Raw genomic sequence first — 26,109 nt, 5'->3', positions numbered from 1 at the left:
GTGTGTGGGGGTGTGTGGGTGTGCACGCACACGCGTGCACCGAGAGTAAGAAGGGTGTCTTAGGCTGCATACCCTCTCCTCTCTTGCTTTATTTTCTTTACTCATCCCTTCCACTGTCCCTGCTCTGAAATAGGGCTGAAGAGTGGGGAAGGAGAAGGGGAGCAAAGTGCAGCCCATGGAATCCTAGGATCATAGCTGGAAAAAAAATGTTAAAGGTCATCTAGTCTAACCACTTTGCTTTATAGGTGAGGAAACTGAGGCACAGAAGGTTAAGTGACTTGTCCAAGGTCATGAAGATAGTGAGTAGCAGAGCCAGGAATGGAACCCAGGTCCCCTGACACCAAATATAATGTTTTTTTCCAAGACTACATCTTGGATCCTGAAATCTTAGAATGTCAGAAATGGAAGGTATCATAGCGGTCATCTTGGCCAACCTCATCTGCACTGAAGGCCAGAAAAAAGAAATGGCTTTGCCCAAGGTCATGTGAGGATTTAGTGGCAAAGCCAAGACCAGGAATTTGCTCTCCTGACTGCCATCCCATGTCTGCTCTGCTCCATATGACATTTTCCCATCTACTTCAAGCCCCATGGCCCTCCCACCATCAGGGAGAGAGCCCTCTGCTTACAGTCCCTGCACTTGGGGTTGAATCCCAGCACTGATATCTACAAACCTTAAGTCACTGGCTGGATGCTCTTCTGCTCTTGTCATTGTCATTGCTTTGCTATGATTTCCGTTATTATCTGGAAAATCCAGTCCTTCAGCCTTGACTAGAGAAATCACGAGTGACTCAAGAGCATGCAGCATAAAGAAAAGAACGATTTTCCTCTAAATGAGAATCTCAGAAAGAAAGAAAAGCTCCCTAGGGTTTTTTTTGTCTGTCCCTCCATTAGGAGAATGAGTGCCAGAGAAAGCTGAGTTTTCAAGTAGCATTTTGAGCCCTGCGGAGAGGAGGGGAGTGGGGATGGAAAAGCAAGCGCCCTCTTTATGAGGTTGGCCTTGAGTGCCTACTATTGTGTCTGCCCTAGATATGGTGTGTGCCTGATCGGGCTGAAGCGGGAGGAGAATAAAAGCATCTTGCTGAACCCGGGCCCACGGCACATCATGGCCGCCTCTGACACCTGCTTCTATATCAACATCACCAAGGAGGAGAACTCAGCCTTCATCTTCAAACAGGAAGAAAAACAGAAGAGGCAGGGCTCCTCAGGGCGAGGCCTCTATGATGGACCCTCCCGGCTACCAGTGCATAGCATCATTGCTTCCATGGGTGAGGGGACCCCCCCACTCCCAGAAGGATTTCCCTGAAGTCAGGGGGAGAAAGGGGAAGAACCGATTCTAAATTGGGCAAAACAGGCAGTCATATGTACAATGTGAGGCACAGAGCATTCAAAAGGCCCCCAGGTTCCCAAATTGCTCTCCCACCCAAGTCTCCCACAGTATCTGAAACTTTACCATTAAGGATTTATTCTTTTGTGTTGAGGCCTAGCCAGTCTCTTGTTAAAATGCAAAGACCTCTGGGAAATCTCACAAATTGACTTTGAGTGACTAATGAGGGCAATTCCTATAGCTTAGTAAAATGGGGGGGGGGGATCTATACTTGGAGTCAGAGATCTTGGTTCTACTACCTACTAGCTATGTGACCCTGGACAAGTCCCTTCACCTCCACACCTATTGACCCTCGGTTTTGTCATCTATAAAAATAATAATAATGATTGTACTACTTAACATCACATAGTTGCTATGAGGAATGACTCTTACTTCTAGTGCCAGGGTTTTGGAGTGGCTTATGCATCAATGTTTAAATCTTAACAATTCTCCACATGTAGCCATAACAATCATTTCATGCATAACAAGAACAATGTTGAAGCTGCCTGGGGAGTTTGGTTTTGATAGTAAGTAAATCTGGGCCCAATCTACAAAATGGAATCTGTTCAAGAGAGAAAAAAAAAAAAACATCAGTAATTTTTTAATGAGGAAAAAAATGGAAGGACTTGGATTTAGTTTGTTTTGTTTATTTTCAGAAATTGTTCTTCACAGCTATCAGAAGAGAATCATAAAATGTGAGACCTTAAAGGATTCCAGAGATCATCTCATGTTTGCACGGATGTGTGTATGTGTGCACGCACGTATATGCATACACACACACACACACATATGTACATATAGCATTGTAAAGGAAATGGAGGTGTGGAGGGGAAATCACTTCCCTTGGTCACACAGCTCTTAGGTGGTAGAACAGGTTAGACTTAACCCTAAGTCTAGGACTCTTCCCTCTGTACCCCATCAGCACCAATGAGGAGAATACCAGCCAATTCTTGCCCTTCCATGACAGTAGAGAAGGGATAAAGATTACTGAATGCTATAGATTACGCAAAAATATCATCTTAACCATTAGTTTTACTGCCTACTCCCTTACCAACCAAACTACTTCCAAACGGGTCATAATATAGAAAGTCAGAGCTGAAAGGGCTATGAGAAACCATGTAATCCAAACCTCCCATTTTACAAATGGAGAAAACATGGCCCAGAAATGGGAAGTGACTTGCTCAAAGTCACATAGCAAGTCAGTGCCAAAACTGATAGAAGAAAGCAAGTCCTTCTATTCCCAGTCCAATGTTGTTCCTAGTACACCACCCTGGTTCTCCTGCAGATAATGAAAACTCCACAAAGGCCTTTGGAGTGACCAAATGAAAGCTGTGTTGGGCAAAGATCAGTCTGGCAGTGGACACTGTTCAGGAAGGACTGGAGTTGATAGGTAGAGTCCAGAGGCCACCAAGAAGGGTTTCACATCCTCTTCTTCCTGGTTCCTGAAAGAACATCGAGGGATAGAATTTCTTGATATTAGATGGGCTCTGTGTGCCTGCTGGTCCAAGCCTGGATCCATGCTTGCTATCTCACTACCCTCCTCCACTCCAACACTTTATGTGCTTGTCAATATGGCCTGGAGCCATCAGCCCCTGGAACAGAGGCAGGAGGGGAGCAGCTGCCCATGTTCTGTCCCAATTAGGTACACATTATACACAATTATGCTTCCCATCAGGGAGCTTCCCAAATTGGCTTCCAAGAAACAGAATTGTGTCCGGCAAAGAGGGACAGATTCTTCCATGGCAACGCTGGCCTGCTGGCCACCACACTAGTGCTTTCTGGGCTGAATGGACACAGCCTTGGGACTGAGCACTGAGAAGCTGGCTCTCTGGCTATTTGGGTAGAGTACAAGTCATTCTTTGGATAGATTGGGTTGGCACAGTCACCCCAGGCCTTGTGCTATCTCTTCTCCCTCCCATTCTATGGGGGCTAGACAGGAACTTATGGAGGCAAAAGGTGGTATTTCCATTAGCAGGCTAAAGAACTGAGGCTCATAGATAGTCCACAATGATTCCCTCCCTGCCATCAGCAAGGCAATGGCATGTGACTTGGGGTTCTTCCCTTCTATGCCCAAATCTTCTACCCCAGGATTCCAATTCTAGAACTATAAGCAAGAAAGGAGATCAATTAGTTTAGGGCCATCATTGTAGGGTTGCAGACACTGAGGCAGGCTCACGTGAAGAAATTACATTTATTGTCACCTGATCTCACCTTCATAAACATATTGGGGAGGGACGAATGGTCAGAGCATAATTGACTCTGGATCTGTAATGCCAAGGGAGAGTCCTGGCTGGAAAATTATATAAATCCATTGTTGCCAATGGGCTAATGAGAAAAGGCTAAGGGGCAGCTCTTAGCATCTGCTCACCGAGTAGGCTGCCATCTACAGGCTGAAGGGGAAAAAAGGTAATAATTATGGATTTAGGGAGTTCAGATAAACTCTAGAACAAATACCCTCACTGAATCCATGGTAACATATAATCCTGAATCTGGTTATGGGTATCCCATTCTTTCTTCCCATTGTCCCCTTTATGATTACCTCCCCACAATATTAAGGAACAAAAGATTTTGTAAAGAGGTCTTCGGGGTATTTCAGTAGTTCAATCCCCGTGGCAGGGGTCTAAGACAGATACAACTCTCACTAAATTTTGCACCAGCCAAGAATGTTATAATGATAATCCAGGAAACTTACAGTAAGAAGGAGAAAACTATTCTTTCTTCTTTCTGGGAAATTCCCAGATCCTCATGAGGATTCAATCTGTAGCCAGAGATAGAGGTCAGTGTGTGGCCAGGAAATGAATCTTTTTATTTGGGTAAATGAAGTCTGGAAGGAGTGAAGTAGGTGGGGATCCATGGAATAGTTGTGCCCCTCCCCCCCCCCCAGGGAGCAGGATCTCTGTAAATTAATCTGGGAGTGTTGACGGATAGGACAATATGGACGAGGGTGAGAGTGAACGAGAAAACCTCTTTTGGGACACTCGGTGGCCAATGGGTTAGTTTTTCTACTTCTTTCCAGGTACAGTGGCCATGGATTTGCAGAGCACTGATTGCCGACCCACAAATAGCAGCAAACTCACACTGCCCACAGAAAATGGTTCTAGCAGCCGCAGGCCTAGCATCGCCCCAGTCCTGGAGCTAGCGGACAGCTCTTCCCTCCTCCCCTGTGACCTCCTCAGTGATCAGTCAGAGGATGAGATGACACCATCTGATGATGAAGGACTCACTGTGGTAGAGTAAGTATGGCATTCACCCTAGAGGCCGCCCACTGAGGTTCAGTCTACATCTGAAGACCTCCCTGTAATTAACTAGACTCTCCATTAAGCTCTGTGTCATATCATTAATTGAGCATCTCTGTTGTTGGTTCTGTAAACACACAGCCATTGATGAAAGACCTACTCCTTCCCCAGCAGGGAATAAAGAAGAAAAATGGGTTTAATTGTTAATTATGGATCTTTTCCCTCCAAATTAATCTTGAACTTATTTAAGAGACACTAAGTATCTTTTTAAAGTATCTTTGAGCCATAGAAACTGTAGGTGAAGAGGAAAACTTATATTGTGAACAAAATAAGTTTAAAGTTGGGGGAGGTAGAGGAGAATTGAGATGAGGAATTGGGAGAAACATAAAATGTCTGAGCCATGACCAGGCATTTACGATTTTATGAGGCTGACTGCAAGTCAGATTTCAGTTGCATTACAGTTTATCATGGAGGGGAAAAGTTATTCATTCCAAGGGTAGTAATTGAGAGAAAATGATTAAGTGGTTGTAACAAATGCTAAGTAAAAATGGTACATAGAATTTAAAGCTGGAAGAGACTTTGTTGTTATTCAATGCTGTCTGACTCTTCATGACTCCATTTGGGGTTTTCTTGGCAAAGATACTACAGTGATTTGTCATTGCCCTCTCCAGCTCATTTTACAGATGAGGAAACTGTCACAGACGGGGTTAAATGACTTGCACAGGGTCACACAACTATTAAGTATCTGAGGTCAGATTTGAACTCAGGAAGAATCTTCTACATTCTAGGCTCAGTACTCTATACTCTGTGCCACCTAGCTGCCCTGGAAGAGACTTTGGGGATCATCTATTCCAACTTTCTCAATGACAAGTTCGGGGTTCCTCAGCCTGTGTGTGTCAGAGGTGGGATCACTCAGATCTTACTGGCTTCTAGGCTGGTTCTCTATCCACTGGTGTCAAACTTAAATAAAAACAAGGCCACTAAACCATACAGAAACATCCCTATGGGCCACATATTGACTCTGGAAACCACATAGAAACATTATATTGCATTTTTATTTTGTTAAATATTTCCCAATTGCGTTTTAATCTGGTTCTGGTGCACTGGGGAGCCTACAATAGTAGGCTATATGTATGTTTGATTTGTCTGTTCTATACCTTGGCTCTGTGGTGCTTACTCTAGATTAATTTTTTCTAGATACTTGTAATAGGAACAGTCTGTGGCTGTAATGCTGTCTTCCCTTTAAGATAAACAATAATCATAATCTCTTAAATCTGTATAGGGTTTTATATTTATCAAAGTACTCTTATACTGATGAACTCATTTGACTTAGAGTCCAATGATGATCTTATAGAAACATAAAAATGGGAACTGAATGAACTAAATGACTTGCCAAGTCCAAGCACAAACAGCAGAGCCAAGACTCAAATTCAGATTCGCTAATTGCAAGTCTAGCACACTTGCTCAATGCTGCAGAAAAAAATGACTTACTATTTAGGACCACCAGATTTTAGGACTAAAGGGACCTTCAGGACCAGCCAATCCATCCCTCTCATTTTACACTTATGGAAATTGAAGCATAAAAGGGGAATTGGCTTTTCTCAAAATCACACGAGCAGGAAGTATCAGAGCCATGATTTGATCTCAGTTTTTCTGACTCTATGATCCATTGCTAGAGTTCTGGGTCTGGAGTAAGTCAGATCTGAGTTCAAATCAAGCCTCAGACACTACCTGTGTAAGTTAAGTCAGTTAGCTCTGCCTCAGTTTCCTCATCTTTAAAATAAACTAGAGAAGAAAATGCTAAATCACTCCAGTCTCTTTCTTAAGAAAGTCCCAAATGAGGTAAAAAAGATTTGGACAGGATTGAAACAACTGATCAACAAGAACAGGGATCCATTGCTCTCTCTCTCTCTCTCTCTCTCTCTCTCTCTCTCTCTCTCTCTCAGTTCTATCCCTGCTAGAAAAAAAATACATTTAAGAGCTCCCCAAACATTGTCCAGTTTGCTAATGACAGGGCACTAGCTAATGTTCACAGGAGGGAAAAGAATTAGCAATTTTATGAAGTGGGGGAAGGAGGGAAGAGAAGGTCATGTTTACACTTCTCTTTATGATGAAGAATTATCATTTGTTAGTGTAAGTAAGACTCTGTGTTTTGATTACAAGAGTCAGCAAAAGGAAAGTGTTGGCTGAGTCAGGGTTCCCACTGGAAAATGCAAGATGTAAGAAATTCAAACATATTTTCATTGACTCATGGACACACCATAGGTGTTCCTGCTTAAAACAAACAAATGATTAGCCTTGACAATGCAATTATATTTTGGACTTTTATTCATGAATTTGTTTTTATTTTTCCCTGCTGTTGAAGTAACTGTCATTAGTTGGGAAATATTTGTGACTTTTGACCTTTTTTTTCCCTCACACTTGAGTTGAGCCTTAAAGGATGATAAGCCTTCTAAAAGATAGATGTGAGGAAGAAGTGATTCCAGGCATGAGGTAGCCTGTGCAAAGATACAGAAGTGAGAAATGGCACATGTCAAGTTTGTGAAACAGCAAATGCTGTGTTAGTCTGGAACAGAGTGTTTGAAGGACAATAATGTGAAATAAGTCTGCAAAGGTAGGCTGAAGCTAGATGGTGAAGAGCTTTCAATAACAAAATGAAGAGTTTATATTTTATTCTAGAGGCAATAGGGAGCCACTGAAAATTCTTCAGTAGGAGAGTGATATGACCAGACCTATTCATAAGAAAGATTTGGGAAGCCATTTATAGAGACTCTTTTGTTATACTTATTCTAGCTTAGTTAACAGACATTTACATAGTACCTGATAAGTGCCCAGCCTTATATCATTACTGAGGAAGACAAAAGAGAAGATATCATTCCTGCCCACAAAGAATTACTTATCTAGTGGAAGTTTGGCATAGTAGAAAGAGCTCATAATTTGGAGTCAGAAAATCTCTGTCATTCCCCATCTGTAAAATAAGGATGGTATTATTTGTGATACTGACTTTGCAAGATTTGGGGTATGGGAGGCCTGAAAGCATTTTATAAGCCTTAAAGTACATCAAAGATGAGAGTCATTGCTATTGCTATGTCTATAGAGATGAGAAGGCCATGTAGTTCAGTCCCCTCATTTGACAAAGAAGCAAACTGAGGCCCAAGGAGAGGCAGTGACTTGGGCAAGACCTCCCAGCTGGACAGCCACAGAGCTGTAATGTAACAAAGGCAATAGTAAGTGGGACAGACAGTGGAGTTCAATGTATTTGTTGACCATAGGATTTCAGAAAACTGAGAAATCAGTGTGGGCTTTAGTAACCAGGGACAGATTCATGAGAGGTGTGGGATAGGATCTATATCCTAAAGGAAGGAGACATTTCACCAGATAGATGCACAAGAATCCATTTTCCTTTGTGTTCCATTCAATTCCATCAGACTTCAGTGAGCCTCAAATGCACCCCATTGGTGCTCTGGGAGAGATAAAGTCCCTGACTTCAAGAGCTTCTCTTGAGTTCATTCAAATCTGTTCCTCTTCTTACACTGGACTACTGAATTTCTAATGCTTAAAAAAGGATTTTCCAGTCCTCCATCCCTTTCCCAATTCCCTTTAGTCTCCCAGTCAACTCCCAACCAAAGAAAGAATGGGAGAGTTCCCCTGTTCCCACCAGGTTGAGTAAGACACCAAAAAGATTAGGAATTCTGCTTCCTTCCTCCCCCTCCTCTTTGCATCAGAACTTAGCAACCAAAACAAAACAACAAAACCCTTTGATTTTCCCAACAGTCTCTACCAGGGACCAAAGCAGTTCTTTGGGGTTGGTGCGCCCTCTTGTGGCTAGTTGGGCACACAGTTTTGTTTTAGCTGAGCAGGATGAGCCACATCCTTTTCCTCATTCTTGCCTTGCCTTCCAGCTCCTAGGGATGGGCCACTGGAAGTCTTATTTTCCACCATTCTCCAGCATATACCCTCCACTACATCCAGGTCTGTTTGTCGCTATTCCACCACACACATGCCATATGAGATCCCACTTTCCTTCTTGGAATATCCTGTCTTCTCTACTTCCCTTCTTTAAATCTGCCCTTCTTTTAAGGCCTACCTCAATTCCTTGGGGAGGAATCAAGATTTCTCTACACACTCCATAATCATCTATAACTTTCTTAGATTGTCTATAGTTCTTCTAGAATAAGAGTCTTAGGGCTGGAAAGAATCTTAGAGCCCATTACCTCTAACCCTCTAATTTTATAGATGAAAAAACTGAAGCCCAGAGAGGTTATGTAGCGCATTGTCTGAAATACATCGTCTTATACTAGATTTGCTACTTTGTGATATTATTTCATTGTTTCACAGATCATAGTCTTCTAAATTACACTAAATAATCTCTGAGGTCTCTTCTGACTCTCAAATTCTAAGTATCTATGAATCTATTAGAGCCAATTCTCCTTGAGAGTAGGGACAGTGTTATATTAATCAGCCAATCAACAGGAATTTAGGTAATGCCTGTTATGTGACAAATACTGTACTAGGTACTGGGAATATAAATATTAAAAATGAAAAGGCATATTTCTTGGGCAAAATATGCCAAGCCCCTGGCTTCAGGGAACTTATAGTCTAACGGAAGAGACAACATGTACATGTATAAATATATAAAATAATTTTGAGAGGACATGCCTTAAGGTTCTTGAAGTAAGTCTTGAGGGAAATCAGAAATTCCAAGAGGTGAAGATGAGCAGCTGTAGCATACAACCAGTCAAAGCAACAGAATGCAAATGAAGTATAATGTAGGCAGAACAATGTGGCTGAATTGAAGAGTTCATGCATGGAAATAATGTGTAATTAAACTGGAAAGATAGGAAGGAACCAACCAGTTTGGGGCTGGCCAGACACAAAATTGCTCAATAAGTAATTGTTATCCAATGTCTGAGTAATGGTAATAGAGCAATATCATATATTTGATACCTGAAACTGGACTCTCTCTGTTCCAGGTATGTGAAAGGTTACCCTCCCAACTCACCATATATTGGAAGCTCTCCTACTCTGTGCCATCTGCTCCCTGTGAAAGCTCCTTTCTGCTGCCTGAGATTAGATAAGGTAAGAGGGCATCAGGTAGGACTCCTTCAGTCCAAGGCTCAAGAGGACCAAACAACATCACACATTAACACTATTTGATGTCTCTAACACTCTCCACTGCCAGCCACTCAGCAGGAGGTAATTAAGCCAAACATATTTCACTACCTCCCTAAGCCCATAAAAGGATGGATTACCAGTAAGTACACCCCCAACCTGTTATCTTCATTTAAGAAGCTAAAGGGTATGATCCACTAATATTGGCCAATCTTATGGCTTTGATAAAGGCAGGACTGAGCTGGTTAGTCTTCATTTTGCATTATTTAAGGTCACTTTTTACCCCAGGGTTGTGCATTCAGTTAGTTGCCCATCTCTATGTAGTCAGCACTCTCTGTTCTGAGAGGTGATGCTGTCTGTCCTTGTTATAAGTGATAACCAGGGGGAATTCTAAACATAACTCAGGATACCTTCTACAACAGGTCTTCAGAATGGGGATTTGTTAGTTTGCTTCAAGTGTTGTGAATTTCCAGGATGTCCTATATGTATACTATTTGATGAGTATATAATCCAAAGTCAAGTACAAATGTACATGTGCATGAGATTATATATATATATATAAAACTTCCCCTATAGTCCTATTCCAATGCCTCAACTTGGCATGGAATGCCAGCACATCACAAAGTTTTGTAGATACAACTAAACTCAGAAGATTCTGCACATGAGCCCAATGAAAGATATCTATCATCCAAGAACCAATCTTGCTAATAAGTTCAGAGAAGTTCATACCCAGGTTGGCCACAGAATGTTGAAGTCAGTAATCTCATCTACTAAGCTGTAGAGGTCTTGTGATCTGTGTGAATGGAGAAATGTCCACACCAACAAAAACAGAGATCTCAAAATACTGAAGTAATATATGTAAGAAACTTTCCTCCAGGTGCTATTAGAATATGTGTAAGTTAATATTGTTGTTGTTATGTAGAATTACAGAATTTGAAAGTTGGAAAGGACCTCAGAGGTCATAGAATCAGTCAATAGACATTGATTAAGTTCCAGGCCCTGTGCTAAGCCCTGGAGATTCAAAAAGAGGCAAAAGACAGTCTCTCCTCTCAAGGAGCTTACAGTCTAACAAAGGGGCTCACTAGTCAATGAAAAGAATCTACATGAAAGGAATCTCCACTATAACATTCCTGATACATATTCAGACTTTCTTGAAGACTTTCAAGCAAGTCCCACCACCTCTCAAGCAACCCATTTAGTAGAAAGTTTCTTCCTGACAACAAGCTTCAATTTGCCTCTTTTCAGTTTCTACCCACTTCTCCCAGTTTCTGCCCACTGGAGTCAAAAGAACAAGGCAAATCCCTCTTCCTCATGACAATTCAACTACTCAGTGGCAGCTATCATCACCTCTGAGTCTTCTCTTCTCCAGGCTAACTCATTCTCATATCCCATGGACTCAAGGCCCTTCCCCAGCCCGTATATTTTATTTCTTCCAATAGAATGGTCTACTTTACAATAACACACACTTACACACACATACAATCCTCCACCCTTTTAAAAAGCCAGTACTAGTCCAAAGGTTGACATTTCCTCCAAATGGGCAATGATCTAGACAAAGGTCTAGCTATTTCTTTTCTAGAACATAAAATAGTGTCTAAGTGAATGAAACTTTGAGCCACTCTGTCTATTTTCCAGATGCTATCACCATATAAATTACAAATAGAATATTGACTGTTTATATATTCATTCTCAAGGTGTTATTTTGTGTAGGACAGTAGCCAACACATTGACTGACTCTGTTTGTCCTCTGTTTCTTTCCTATGGAGCTGTAACAGAAACTCTGACTGACAAGATCTGTTCTCCGGATGTTATCTCCATCCAGGGCTGCAAGCACAACAGTTATGAAGATGCTAAGGCCTATGGCTTTAAGAACAAATTGATCATAGTTTCTGCAGAGACTGCTGGGAATGGGTTGTATAACTTCATTGTTCCACTCCGGGCATATTACAGATCTAGGAAGGAGTTAAATCCAATAGTTTTGCTTCTGGACAACAAGTAAGTACACTCACAAGATATTCCTTTTGTGTAACAAGCAAAAAAAAAAAGAATGACCTACTGATAATGGCTGGGCTTTTCTGGCTTTGACTAAGGATTGAGTTGGGTTAATCTATTTAGGATCATTTTCTACCACAGGTAGAATTTGGTGGCCCCACTATGAATTCAGTTTGTCTGCAGAGTATACATTTCATCATTAAAAAAGGATATCTCCTATTCCCTGGACATGTCTTATACTCTCATCTCCTTGACCCAACTCAAATTCGACTCCTCCACTCCCTTTTTCTGCCTATTGAAATCCTAATCATTCTTCAACAATCCTAGAAAAAAACCTGTCCACACTAGTTTCTTCAACTCTAAAATGGGAATAATAATGAAATGTAGATAATAATAGCACCTATGTCAGGGTTGTTGTTAAGAGCAAATGAGATTATATTTATAAAGTATCTGGCACATACTAGTTAATGTTATACAGTGGGTTTTTTCACTTCCTTTCTTCTTTAACTTATTTGATCCTCAAAATAATTCCATGGGGTGAGTATTCTAGGTATTGTTATCTACATTTTACAGATGAAGAAACTGAAACCCAGAGAATTAAAGTCACTTGCTCCCAGCTACTCAACCAGAATATTTTAAAGACAAAATTTGAACCCAGGTCTTTCCTAACTCTGAATTCTGGATCTAGCACCCTGTCACTTTACCATGATATCCTCCAAGCTTTGAAAGGCTGTAGATAATAGGATAGGGATATAGAAAGGCAAGTGTTATCCCCATTTTTAAAAAAAGAGAAAGGGGGGGCGGCTAGGTGGCACAGTAGATAGAGCACTGGCCCTGGAGTCAGGAGTACCTGAGTTCAAATCCAGCCTCAGACACTTAACACTTACTAGCTGTGTGACCCTGGGCAAGTCATTTAACCCCAATTGCCTCACTAAAAAAAAAAAAAGAGAGAAAAGGATAAATCCCACAAACTATAAGCAGGTGAATTTGACTTTGATTCTTAGATTTTAGAATGTGTTATTAAAGGTAGAGTTTATGAGCATTTGATAGAGGAAGAAATTAATTGCTAGGAACCAGCATGACTTCATCAGACAAATGCTGTCCACTTCACTTGTGTGCCAGTTGGTTTTACTGTTTGTCCTTGTTACAATGGAATGTTCACAGGGAAGGGGCGGGGGGGGGGGCAGGGAATCCCAGTCAAGGAGTCACAGAAATGACTGTGATGTTGGGGCAGCTAGGTGGCGCAGTGGATAGAGCACTGGCCCTGGAGTCAGGAGTACCTGAGTTCAAATCTGGCCTCAGACACTTAACACTTACTAGCTGTGTGACCCTGGGCAAGTCACTTAACTCCAATTGCCTCACTTTAAAAAAAAAAAAGAAATGACTGTGATGTCAAAACAAAAGGTACCAAGAAATTTATTTTAAAATAGGCTAAACTAATATCCTTTTTTAATCAATTATTACACTGGTAGAGCAGGAGAAAATGTGGGAGCCATTTAACAACATTCAGCAAAATCTCTTTTATTTTATTATCTTGTGTATGACAGAGAGATGAAGGTAAGATAAGTCCAGTTAGGTAGATTCTCAATGGGATGAATGACCGGATCTCAAAAATAGCCTTGATTGGCTCAATGTCAACCAGAAAGGAGGTTTCTAGTATAGTGCTTCAGGGAGCTGTCCATAGTGCTTTACTGCTTAACAATTTTATCAATAGCATAGATGAAGGCATCAGTGGCAGGTTTGTCAAATTTGGAGATGACACAAAGCTGGGAGAAATAGCTAATATATAGGTTGACAAAGTCAGGATCCGAAAAAGATCTCAATAGGCAAAACAATAAACCAAATTTAATTACATAAAATTCCATAAAGGTAAATGCAAAATCCTTCACTCAGGTTCAAAAAATCAACTTTATAAGTATAAGATCAGGGAGGTATAGCTAGAGAGCCATTTCTGTAAAAACAACAACAACAAAAAAAACAGTATTTACTAGACTACAAACTAATTATCAGTCAACAGTGTGATATAGGAGCAAAAAACAAAAATACAAAATAATTCTAATGTGGACCACATTGACAGGTTTGATATCTAGAAGAAGAACAGTGTTCTGCTGTCTTCTGTCCTACTCTAACCACATCTTGAGTGTTGTTTTCAGTTCTTAGTGCCACATTTTAGGGAGCTAGTGTCCATTCAGAGGAATATGACCAGGGTAGTGAGGGGACTAAAGACCATACCATACAAGGATCAACTGAAGAAATTAGGAACACTTTGCTTGGAGAAGAGAGGACATGAGACAGGACTCAACAGTGGTCTCTGAATGTTTGAAGGACTGTTGTATGGAAGCTGAATTAGACTCATTCTTCATGGTCCCAGAAGGCAGAGCTAGAAAGTGGCTAGATGTTGCTAAGGTGCAGATTTAGTCTCAGTGTAAAGAAAGACATCCTAATATTAGAATTGTCCAAAAATAGAACAGACTGCTTTGGAAAGTAGTGGTCTCTCCCCTATCTCTACCCTTCAAACCATGAGAGGTCTTTAAACCAAGTCTAAATGAACACCTTTCTGAGATGTGGTTCAGGAATAAACTGGATGACCTCTGACTAAATGGATAATCTCATTTAACTGTAAGGTTCAAAGCCAGCACTCCACGACTGTACATTGTCTTTATTCTTTCCTTCCCAAACAGAATAGTTACCATAAGGGATCTTGGCCAGTCTTCAAAGGTGAATTCGCATGTCCCTAGAATATAATTTGCTGAGTCTGAGTGACCCAATAAGATAATGGTAGATCATGCCTGATTATTGCAGCTCATGAGGGCTGTGAGGTGGTCCACTGGATGGAGCACTGACCCTGAAGTTGAGAAGACCTAAGTTCAAATCTCACCTCAGACACTTAATAGCTGTGTGACACTGGGCAAGCCACTTAAGCCCAATTATCTTAAAAATCCAGAGCCATCTCCAGTCATCCTGATGTATATCTTGCCACTGGACCCAGATGGCTATAGAGGACAGAGTGAGGCTGGTGACCTTCACAGCCCTTGTTCACTGCAAGTCATGACATCTGCGACGGTCCTATTCAAGAACAAAGGACAAACAACACTGCAGCTCATGCCTAAGCTAGGCATGTCTGGGCATAAGGCATAAGGGAAGGTCCAAGGAATAGTCTAATTCCCTTTAGATCTTGACTACCATAGCCTCCTTCTCTCCCTGGTTCCCCTTAAGCCTATATAACCCAAAGTTCCATTTGGAAAAAGCTGTCCATAGTCAAAGAAATCTGGGGGGTGATGATTGTACCAGGCTTAGCTTTAGTACTTTGAGCTTTTCTCTTCCCTGACCTTTGGTGTTTGTATCCCCACAGGCCAGATCACCACTTCCTTGAAGCCATCTGCTGTTTCCCTATGGTCTACTATATGGAAGGCTCAGTTGACAAGTAAGAGTCAGTTCAAGGGTCAAACTATATTGTGGGAGATGAGAAAAGAGAAAGGGTTTCATAGTAGGGAGTGGGAAGTAAGCCACCATGCCCTCTCTAGCCCCATGCCAGAATCTCTTAGAAATAACCAAGAATTACAGGTCTGAACTTCTCCATAGTTGCCTTCCCTTTCTTCCCTTTCCTCTCTTTTCTCCTTTCTTCTTCATGTCCCTTCTATTTGCTATTATCCACTTTTTATTCCCTTGGCTTTTCTCCTATAGGGAAGTCAATCAGATGCTAATTAGGGCTAATGTTGAGTTCTGTGGTAGATTGGAGGAAAGAGAAGCAATTCCAACCCAAAATTTCCCTCCTTATTTTCCCCTAGAAACCATGGGAGAAAATATGGATCATATCCAAACTTCCCGTAACCATGTAGGAACGTTTCCCATGGATGCAGAAGGAAATGGGATGGTGGTTGAATTCTCAGGCTCCCAAAATTTTCTGACAGAGGCCAAAAATGTGCCTTCTGTTAATTTTTGTGGCATGATGTGTTAGTAGATCCCTCCCTGAGCTCTCCCCTCTCCAGCCCATAGCCTCTCAGGCTTTTTCCACAACTCCTACCCCCCTTAAGCTTCTCAGCCTCTATCCAGGGTCTCAGCTATTTCTGGACTCATTTCTCCTACACTCTCCTCTATGGAATATGTCTGGCCTCTCTTAGCCTGGATAGCCTCCTACAGTGTGGTATCATATACGCTGACAACCTGGTGGTGGTGGACAAGGAGAGCACCATGAGTGCCGAAGAGGACTATATGGCAGACGCCAAGACCATCGTGAATGTGCAGACCATGTTCCGGTGAGTATTGGGGGAAGACAGGGCACTATTGATTCATTGTCCAGCTGGACATATTGTAGTCCCAGCACTGCCTTCCCTGCTCTGCAGCGAACATATCCTCATCTCTTCCACTGAAACTTGCCTGGATCTCATATATACAGTGCTCTGATCCCTCTAAAATGACAACTGATTAATTGCATAAATCTACCTGCATTCATAGGATTTGGTAAAAGAATATGTCCAAGACTACACTGATAGACAACTTAGAAGGATCATCTACCATAGTAGTATCAAGCTCAAGTAGCCACAAAACCATACAAGAGGATCCAAGCAAATCACATTTTGACTTAGAAAAATCACATATTAAGATTATCTATGTTTTATTCTATTTTTATTTATCATGTTAAATAATTCCCAATTATATTTTAATTTGGTTTGAACCATACTCTAGAGTATTGTAGGCCACATCTGGTCTGTGGATCATCTGTTTGACCCCTTTGATCTAGTTCAACACCATTATTTACAAATGGGGAAAACTGAGGTTAAGTGACTTTCCCAAGGTCACACAAGTTGTAGCCTAACAAAGAACAATATGGCTGTTCTTACCACTTGGACCAACTGGGAGTCACCAACTATGACAGAGATAAAGGGCCATCAGGCTTTGCCATCTGCCCTCCCTCTACATCCTCAAGTCTTCTAAGCCTTATCATTAGCCCTGTTTTTATGCGTCAAGGTCCCATGACTCTGAATCTAATGTTCTTTTTGTTGCCCCCTGCCCTGAGTGGATGGCATCAAGATTTTATAGAATGTTAGAGCTGGAAGGTATTTTGAGACCATCTTGTCCAAGCTGGTGTCTTAATTTCAATTTCACATGGCACATTTTAAGGAAAACATGGAACATGAAACAAGTTAATTTCCCATTCTAGGCCTCCCTTAGTTTGAAAACCTGAAAAATGAGAGTATTGTACTAAATGATCTCCAATCCCTAATTCTATAATTCTATAAGCCTAACTTTCTACTCCTGCCTATAGGTTGGGCCTCCTTTTCCAGGACATCTATATTTGGGGAAACCTCCCCCCTATTCACAGACCTTGACAACTCTCCTTCCTAACAGTTGTCCTACTTGCTTGCCTCTCTTTTTCCCTAGGTTGTTCCCAAGTCTTAGCATCATCACGGAGTTGACCCACCCATCAAACATGCGGTTCATGCAATTCCGGGCCAAAGATAGCTATTCACTGGCCCTATCTAAACTGGAAAAGGTATGGTTTGTGCTGGCCAGGCCTCTGTGTCTTTAAACTCAAGATGTTGTGGAGAGCTCAAGCTTTCTACACATAGCTGCTGTTAGTTCCATCTTGAAAGCTGGGGAGTAACTTGAGGAAAGATAAGATGGGATTAGTAACTTTAGTGTTACACAGGGACTCTGCCCCTGTTTTTCTGGTGCTTTCTCTCTCCGTGATGCCTAAGCATTATATTGTGTTCTTTCCTACAGAGGGAGAGAGAGAATGGCTCCAATCTGGCATTCATGTTCCGCCTCCCATTTGCAGCAGGCAGAGTTTTTAGCATTAGCATGCTGGATACTTTGCTGTACCAGGTGAGTTGTGAGGCCCGAAGAGATTCTGCACGCAGGGAAAGAGGGTGACTCAAAGCACTTTCTTTGGATGAGAGAGGAATTCTCTATGTTCATGCATTGTGTGTTATGGGTGAATTGGGGGCATGAAAGGGTACAGTGAGGAAAGTCTGTGCATGGCTGTCCATATAGGTAACCGTTTGTGACTGGGTGTGTCCAGGGGGCAGCAAAGTGTATCTGTGTCTTTTGTTTGTTTGTTTGTTTGTTTGTTTTGGGGGGGGGCAATGGGAGTTAAGTGACTTGCCCAGGGTCACACAGCCAGTGTCAACTGTCTAAGGCTGGATTTGACCTCAGGAACTCCTGAATCCAGGGCCGGTGCTTTATCCACTGTGCCATCTAGCCGCCCCTGTATATGTGTCTTAATGTGTGTATTGTGGATAGGGGTGAATCTGTACATGGATGTCCTACAAATGTTGATGTAGGAATGAATGAGTGAAATGAAGTGAAATGAAATGAAAAGAATGAAAAGGCACTTTTTAAGTCCTTACTATGTGTCAAGCACTATACTTAGCACTGAGGATGCAAACAGACAAAACTAGATGATTCCTCCTCTAACTGGGGGAGATAATCCATATAAAGAATTCAGCTATAGGTCAGAGAGGAAGACCCAAAAGTCCTAAGGGCAGTCGTCCTTGAGGCAGGTCAACTAGCAATGTCCAGGAGTCTGGAATGCATAAAAACAGGGCTAAAGATAAGGCTTAGAAGACTTGAGGATGTAGAGGGAGGGCAGATGGCAAAGCCTGATGGCCCTTTATCTCTGTCATAGTTGGTGACTCCCAGTTGGTCCAAGTGGTAAGAACAGCCATATTGTTCTTCCCAACTAGCCACCATGTGGGGTCTGGTCCTGGATGAAGAGAGGACTAAAGGAATGGCAAAAGGGAATTACTCCCCTTGGGGGCAGTTCTTCATAATCCTGCTGTCTCATGAGGTCTGGGCAGCCATGGGGACTCAGAAGAGAAGCAAAGGGAAATCAAGGGGAAAGGGTATATGTAATGCTTGGTGGGATCTGTCTGGGTAAGGAAAAATTCTGTGTGTGTGTGTGTGTGTGTGTGTCCTAGGTGTGTCCTTTTTTGTTTTTTGCAGGGCAATGGGGGTTAAGTGACTTGCCCAGGGTCACACAGCTAGTAAGTGTCAAGTGTCTGAGGCCAGATTTGAACTCAAGTACTCCTGAATCCAGGAGCAGTGCTTTATCCACTGTGTCACCTAGGTGCCCCTCAGTGTGTCCTTTTTAAAAAGTTATTGATACCGGGGCAGCTAGGTGGCACAGTGGATAGAGCACCAGCCCTGGAGTCAGGAGTACCTGAGTTCAAATCCGGCCTCAAATACTTAACACTTACTAGCTGTGTGACCCTGGGCAAGTCACTTAACCCCAATTGCCTCACTAAAAAATAAAAAAAAGTTATTGATACCTTCTGTATTTATATCACATATTTTTTCAAATGTATCCTTTCCTCCTACCCCATATGCCATCTATTGTGACCCCAAAAATGTTAAAAGGAAGAGGGAGGAATCAGGATAAAAAAACCAAACCAACATATCAACTGCTACTGACAGTATATCCAATATTGCATCTGCAGAGGTTCCCACTTCTGCAAAAAAAAAAAAAAAAAAAAAAAAAAAAAAAAAAAAAAAAAAGGAAAAGCACATTTTCTCAACGCTCCTCTGGGGGCAAGCTCAGATCATTATCATTCCTATGGACGTGTGTGTGTGTGTGTGTGTGTGTGTGTGTGTGTGTGTGTGTGTACTCAAGTATGCCACAGTGTGTGAGTAGGCCTATGGATGGTTGTCTAGATACACGTGTTTGATGGGAAGAGTATAGATTTCTGTGCCAATTTACTTCATTCTTGCTTTCTATCTATCCTTTCATCCTTTCCTCCCAGTCATTTGTGAAGGACTACATGATCTCAATTACAAGGTTATTGCTGGGTCTTGACACAACCCCAGGATCAGGATACCTCTGTGCCGTAAGTGATGGTTTCTTCCATATTTCCAGTGACCTCCTAGACACTCCGCTTAGAGGTCCTGGACCAATATTTCAAATTCAAGAGGTCCAAAACCAACTTCATTGTCTCCCCCATACGAAAATCTGCCCTTCTCCCCACCTCTAACCTCTATATCTGATAGTGGTACTTCTATTCTTCTGGTCACTCAGGCTCTTGACATTAGAATCTTCTTTGACTCTCAGAAAAACAGCATGGTAGTAAAGTGGAAAGAGCATTCATTGGATTTGGAGTCAGACAACTTGGGTTCAAATTCCATCTGCTTCACTTGTCACCTCTATGCCATAGGCAAATCACCTGGACTTCAGTATTATCTGTAAAATGAAGGGGTTGGGCTATGGGACAATATAGCTTCTGAGGTCCCTTTCAGCTCTAGATCATGGCTTCTTGAGCTTCATGGGGAGGTCTTGGACCCATTTGACAATCTGATGAAGCCTATAGACCCCTCTCAGTATAATACTTTTAAATGTATAAAACAAAATACATGGAATTTCAGAGGAAAATCATTAGATTGAAATACAATTACGAAACTGTTTTAAAACAAGTTCAGAAAAGAAGCCAAGAAAAGAGAAAAGAAATATGCCTATTCTTACTGTAGCCATCCTAGTTCAAGTCTCTAGTCAATTGTGATGGCAGAATCACAGAGTGTGGGAGTTAGCAAGGACCTCAGCAGCCACCCAGTCTAATCTATGCCCAAAAGGAATCCCCACAATAACCTACCCAATGAGTGATCATCCAGCCACTGCTTGAAGGTTTTCAATGAGGGGTAACCTGCCTGGAATGATATTCCAATCTCCAGTTTATCCCTTCTCCAATGTCTTCATACTGCTGCCCAGGTAATCTTCCTATAATCCTGCCACTGCTATACTCAAAAATCTTCACTGGCTCCCTATTGCCTGTGGAATAACAAACAAATATTAAGTCTAGCTTATTTCAGACTATTTTCCTTCCAACCACTCTACATTGCAACCAAACAAGATCATACTGTAAGCCCCTGTACTGTTCCCTTGCCATTTTTATATGATCCCACACTCTTGGAATGGATAACCTTCCCCAATTTCCCCAGAACCACCACCACAATGCACCTTATAAATCTCCATTTGTTGAAGTCCTTCCCTTTCTTCAGGATCTAACCCATGCCATCACCTTTCTTTTTCTAACAATTCCTGGCCCAAATTAAAGTGATCTCTCCCCACCCCTCAAATTCCATAGCACTTTGCTGAGACCTCTCCCTTGTATTTCAATAATTTGCATGTGTGTCTTTTGCTCTATTAGGATGTAATCTCCTCAATTTTTTAACTTAAAAAAATTCAATAAAATAAATAATCAGAAAATAATTTCAAAAGAATGTAAGTTCTTTGGGAGCTGCTAGGTGGCACAGTGGATAAAGCACTGGCTCTGGATTCAGGAGGACCTGAGTTCAAATCTGAACTCAGACACTTGACACTTACTAGCTATGTGACCCTGGGCAAGTCACTTAACCCTCACTGCCCTGCAAAAAAAAATAAATAAATAAAATAAAGTGTAAGTTCCTTAGAAATAAGGTCTAAATTGTACCTACCTATCCCTTCAGCACCCAGTATAGTAACTTTCATGTCCAAAATATTTAACCAGTGTTTGGATTAGAATGGAATTTGACCTGAGCCTTGAATGAGAGGGTAGATTTGAAAATGGTGGCAATCTATGCATAGTGAATAATGTAAGCTAAGGTGTATAGAGAGAAAGGTAGAGGATATGTTTCAGGAATGCCAAATAATCTCAGTTAGGCTCTACAGAGTGTGTAAGGTCCACTAAGATGAGAAAAGCAGATTATAACTAAGTTGTGAACAAGGACTTTGAGGAGCAGACTAAAGAGTTTGTATGTCACTCATTTTTTTTTAAAGAATTCCTAAAATATTTATCAGTCTTAGTGCCCAGTTCCTTCCTAAAAGGCTCTCTCTTGTCCCAGATGAAGATCACAGAGGATGACCTGTGGATCCGGACCTATGGCCGCCTCTTTCAGAAGCTCTGTTCGTCCAGTGCTGAGATCCCCATTGGCATCTATAGAACAGAGTCTCACATGTTTTCCACATCGGAGGTAGGGAGAGGAACCAAGCCCTGAGGTTCACTAAGCAGCCATTGCCAGAATCTGCCAACTCAGATGACTCACTCTCATAATATCCTGGGGGAGGAGCCTTACCATCAGTGCTGCTGGAAATTTCACTGCTAAGAAATTCAGTTTAGTTCTTATGAGTACATATAATATCAGAGCTGGAAATAACCTCAGAGATCATCTAATCCACTATATTTATTTAATAGATGGCTGAGCTGAGGCTTAAACTGTAGAAAGAGAACTTGCCCAGTAAAACCCAAAAAGTTAGTGGCAAATCCAAGGATATAATTCAAGTCCCTTGCTTCCTGGTTCATAGCTCTTTCTATGACCCATGGGAACTACAAAGCCACAGCATCTCTCATTTGCCAGCACTATTCTTTTTTCCTTTGGCTTTTTTCTTTTAATTTACCTGGTTTTTTTTAAGTACCCAGTGTGCCAGCCTGCTGTGAACATAGTATTTAGATGCTAATTTGCTACAGCATCAGGAGTCAATGTCCCCCTGGTGATACACAGTGGAACAGCTGAGAAATGTGGCTTAACACAGCAGGTGAAAGAGGCATTCCTTTTAGAGGATGCTAAGTTGATCCCCTGAGTTTCTAGATCAACTTCAGTGTGCAATGGGTTTTCACTGAGTCTGGTTTTAAGCCCCTGTGTTGCCAGCTGGTGTAATCATCAGAGAAATCAGATGTATCTGATTCTAAGGATTTTCTATAGTGTTCAGTTCAGAGGGTGTGAGCCCCTGCTCTCTTGTGGGCCTTGGCCTAAGACTTAGGGCCTAGCCAGGGGGGGGCAAGCAGAGTCTGGAAGACTGGTAATACATTCTGAATTAACCCAAACTGCATGTAATTTTCTTTTGTACAGCCTCATGACCTCAGAGCCCAGGTGAGTAATATTTGCCCTTAAAATGTTACCTGAATTTTTAAAAAAGACAATTTGGTGCCTCAAAATCATTATAGAAAATCCTGCCTGAACCACAAAGTCCCAGGTTGCATGAACTGATACAGATTAAAATGCTATGCTTTGGGGCAGCTAGGTGGCACAGTGGATAGAGCACCGGCCCTGGAGTCAGGAGTACCTGAGTTCAAATCCGGCCTCAGACACTTAACACTTACTAGCTGTGTGACCCTGGCAAGTCACTTAACCCCCATTGCCTCACTTAAAAAAAAAAAAAAGATGCTATGCTTTGGCACAGATCCTTTGGGATCCAACTCAGGCTGGGGCAGCAGGGAGGAGAAAGGATATTCTTAGAGATTTGCTACATGGAGTAGTGTGGCCAAAGAAGGGGGTATTGTGCTTCTTTTTAACTCTATTATGCTTTCTTACCCCAATGAAAGAACAAAACTCCGGTCATTCCAAGTCCATTCAAGTACTTGCTGAGCCCCCCACGTCCCCATCTCTGGGTTACAGGCATTGTGGGGACAATAAGAAGAGGAATCATGTTCTCTTTTGGGACAAGATGAAGACAGAGGACAAATGAAAACAATTTCTTAGAGCGCAGTTTACAATAATGTGCCAAATTGAATACACATATCTATCAATATGCGGCACAAATACTAAGTGTTCCGTACAGGTGTTTCTCTAGATATTCACATTCACATTTACCCATAATTCAAACATCTGCCCTTCCACCAACCGAATGGCACAGAACATAAATATCCAATACCTTGCCTCCAACCTGATGATGATTTAGATCAGCTAGTCCCCCAACATCAAACAGAGTCTGGAAGTAAGCCCAAACTCAAAACAGAGAAAGTAGAAGCCATCTAGCCCCATCCCCTTGTTCTGGGAATAGCGTCACTAAGGAGAAGAGGAGAGAAATGACTCACAGCTTAGTGCCCGAGCTGGGATGGAACCCAAGTCTTCAGGCTCCCAGTTGTTTTTTCCCCACTTTGTCCTGCTGCCTCCCTCCCTCACCTTGCCGATTTTCATTGGTTTCTCCAGTCCCAAATCTCCGTTAATGTGGAGGACTGTGAGGACACCAAGGATGTAAAGGAGCCCTGGGGTAGTAGGTCTGGGAGTGGAACCAGTCATCACCGCCCTCACCGCAACTCCTGCGCCAGCGACCAGTCCGATCACCCCCTCCTCCGGCGCAAGAGCATGCAGTGGGCCCGCCGTCTCAGCCGCAAAGGTCACAAGAACACGAGCAAAACAGCCGAATGGATCAACCAGCAACGCCTCAGCCTCTATCGGCGCTCGGAGAGGCAGGAGTTGTCTGAGCTCGTCAAAAACCGAATGAAACATCTCGGGCTCCCCACCACAGGCTATGGTAAGTGGAGGGCAGGAAAGGAGACTTCTGACCACATTCCAATAAGCACCCTGGGTCTTGAGGAGTTAACGAGTGTCCAGGATCTGGGAAGACCCTAGGACAGCCTTGTCCTAATTCTCCTTCCAATTTTATACCAGCTGGGGAGGAGGAGAGTATCTGTGACTTAGCACGTGTGTGGTCTTAACCAAGGAACATTTTTCCACAGCTGTGCTAGAGATGCCTGGTGTGCCTCCATCCCCTCCCCTCTCATATGATGAGGGTATGTCTCTGGGCAGGGTTGGGGGGTGGAATCTCTGTTTGGGAGTTTGACCTTAGGGTTCAAACTACAAATATAAGTCCCAGGATGCACAGTGTCGAGTCAGGAATGCATCCTGGGTTTGTCCTGAAGTTCACCTCTAAGTTGTGCTGAACCCCATAGTCCTTGATTTTCTTGCTTTTTTTTTTTCGTTTTAAAGACACACATCCTGCTATTTATGTGTTTCCACAGCTGCTCACCTTAGAGACCTTCTAACCTGCCCTCCTCATTTAACAGATGATGAAACTGAGGTCAAGAAAAGGGACAAGATTTGCCTAAGGTCAAAGAGTAAGTTAGTGGCAGATCCAGGAGAAGGAAACAGATCTCCTGGTTCCCAGTCTGGTCCTGCATCACCCTCTGTTCTCTCCCAGAGAGCAGTGAACTGTGATGTAGAGGCAGAATGGAGTGGGGTGTCTAGGGGAGAGCACAGGACACCAAAGTGAAGGGTGTGAGTTGGGGAAAAGGGGGAGATAAGCTCTAATAGTTTGGGTGGGATGAGGTCATGTCAATCTGAGGGGCCTGAGCAAGTGTTTCATTTCAAGTGTGTGTTCTTGCCCATGAGGCTGCTCTTGAGAGCAGGAAAGTCCCAGTCTTTCAAAACCCAAATTTTCCAGAGCAGGAGGGCTCCTCTCAGAAGTGAGAGTGGAGCAGCAGAAGCATGCACTCATCCTCCCAGCTCCTCTCTCTTTCCCCTCTTCTATTGTTGGTTTTTGGTTTGTTTAAAACAAAGCTGCTTCTGAATTCTCCTAAGAAAAATCCCATGGTTAAGTTCTTAATGGTGAATGTAATTCAACTAGGAAGTCCAGTGTGAGGATGACACCACTCCTTGTCTAGCCTACATAGGACCAACAGGACACTTTAAAAACCAGAACATTTACTAGCCCCAAACTCAAGAACCCAGAGTGCAGCAAGAGGAAGGCCAGGACTAGCTCTGCTGACCATCATTGAATAAGAGCTAACAGAAAGCACCCACTATGTGCCAAGCACTGAGCTCATTTGATCCTTGAAACAAGCTTGGGAGGTATTTTACAGATGGGGAAACTGATACAAACATACAGCTGGTAAGTGCCTGAGGTCATATCTGAACTCAGGTTTTCCTGACACTAAGCCCAACATCCTGTCTCCACTGGGCCACCTAGCTACCCTAGATGGTGAGGTCTCCCTCTCATATGGAAATAAGGAGGAATGAGTAAAGAGAAGGTGGAGAGAATGAAGAAAGTCGACCATTTCTCAGCTTTTCTCAAGGCAGATTTTCATAGTATAGCTTCAACATTGACTTTAAATGCTTTGGTATTCCCAGAGTATCATACATGCATGAGTTAAAAATAAAGACCCACTCATGGGATCATGAGATCATGGAATGTAGAAATGGAAGAGATTATGGAGATCATAAATTTCAAACCCTGATTTTACAGATAAGGAAACTGGAAACAGGAAAGGTGAAGTGATTTACCATAGGTCACATTATGAGGGATAGGGGAAGAGAAAGGGAGGGAAAGGGAATAACCCCTACTTATGGACGAGGCGCTGTGCTAAGCACTTTACAAATATTATCTCATTTGATCCTCACAACAACCCTGGGAAGTAGGTATTATTATATCCCCATTTTACATTGAGGAAACTGAGGCAGATACAGGTTAAGTGACTTGCCAAGGGTCACACAACCAATAAATTTCTGAGGCCACCTTGGGACTCAGGTCTTCCTGACTCCAGGTCCAGCTCTCTATTCACTGTAACATTAATTGTTTCTGTAGTAAATGACATAGACAGAATTTGAATCCAAATCCTCTGATTCCCAATTCATTCTTTTTTCCTCTGCACCATGCTGCCTTTCAAAAGTACCTAGAAATGATATTTTGATCCAATATTGTGGTTTAACTAATTCTTTATT

The 26,109-nt window shown here is 42.3% G+C and overlaps 1 protein-coding gene across 7 annotated transcripts in view; it reads left to right on the top strand.

Annotated features, from left to right (window-relative positions):
- The window catches only part of KCNT1 (potassium sodium-activated channel subfamily T member 1), a 222,431-nt gene that overhangs the window by 177,127 nt on the left and 19,195 nt on the right, over nucleotides 1-26,109 (top strand). For 6 of the 7 annotated variants that reach the window (XM_043984853.1, XM_043984851.1, XM_043984850.1 and 3 more), the window contains 12 exons: nucleotides 1,027-1,265; nucleotides 4,380-4,596; nucleotides 9,573-9,678; nucleotides 11,534-11,706; nucleotides 15,056-15,127; nucleotides 15,825-15,959; nucleotides 17,086-17,197; nucleotides 17,428-17,529; nucleotides 19,446-19,529; nucleotides 21,514-21,642; nucleotides 22,519-22,539; nucleotides 23,599-23,923. In XM_043984853.1, coding sequence (XP_043840788.1) covers nucleotides 1,027-1,265; nucleotides 4,380-4,596; nucleotides 9,573-9,678; nucleotides 11,534-11,706; nucleotides 15,056-15,127; nucleotides 15,825-15,959; nucleotides 17,086-17,197; nucleotides 17,428-17,529; nucleotides 19,446-19,529; nucleotides 21,514-21,642; nucleotides 22,519-22,539; nucleotides 23,599-23,923 — 1,715 coding nt within the window. The remainder of the gene's footprint in view (nucleotides 1-1,026; nucleotides 1,266-4,379; nucleotides 4,597-9,572; nucleotides 9,679-11,533; nucleotides 11,707-15,055; nucleotides 15,128-15,824; nucleotides 15,960-17,085; nucleotides 17,198-17,427; nucleotides 17,530-19,445; nucleotides 19,530-21,513; nucleotides 21,643-22,518; nucleotides 22,540-23,598; nucleotides 23,924-26,109) is intronic. The other variant, XM_043984847.1, reaches the window with a different exon arrangement.

Source organism: Dromiciops gliroides, chromosome 2 (genome assembly GCF_019393635.1).
Source record: "Dromiciops gliroides isolate mDroGli1 chromosome 2, mDroGli1.pri, whole genome shotgun sequence".
Classification (NCBI taxonomy): Eukaryota; Metazoa; Chordata; class Mammalia; order Microbiotheria; family Microbiotheriidae; genus Dromiciops; species Dromiciops gliroides.
This window is presented reverse-complemented; position numbering and strand designations above follow the sequence as displayed.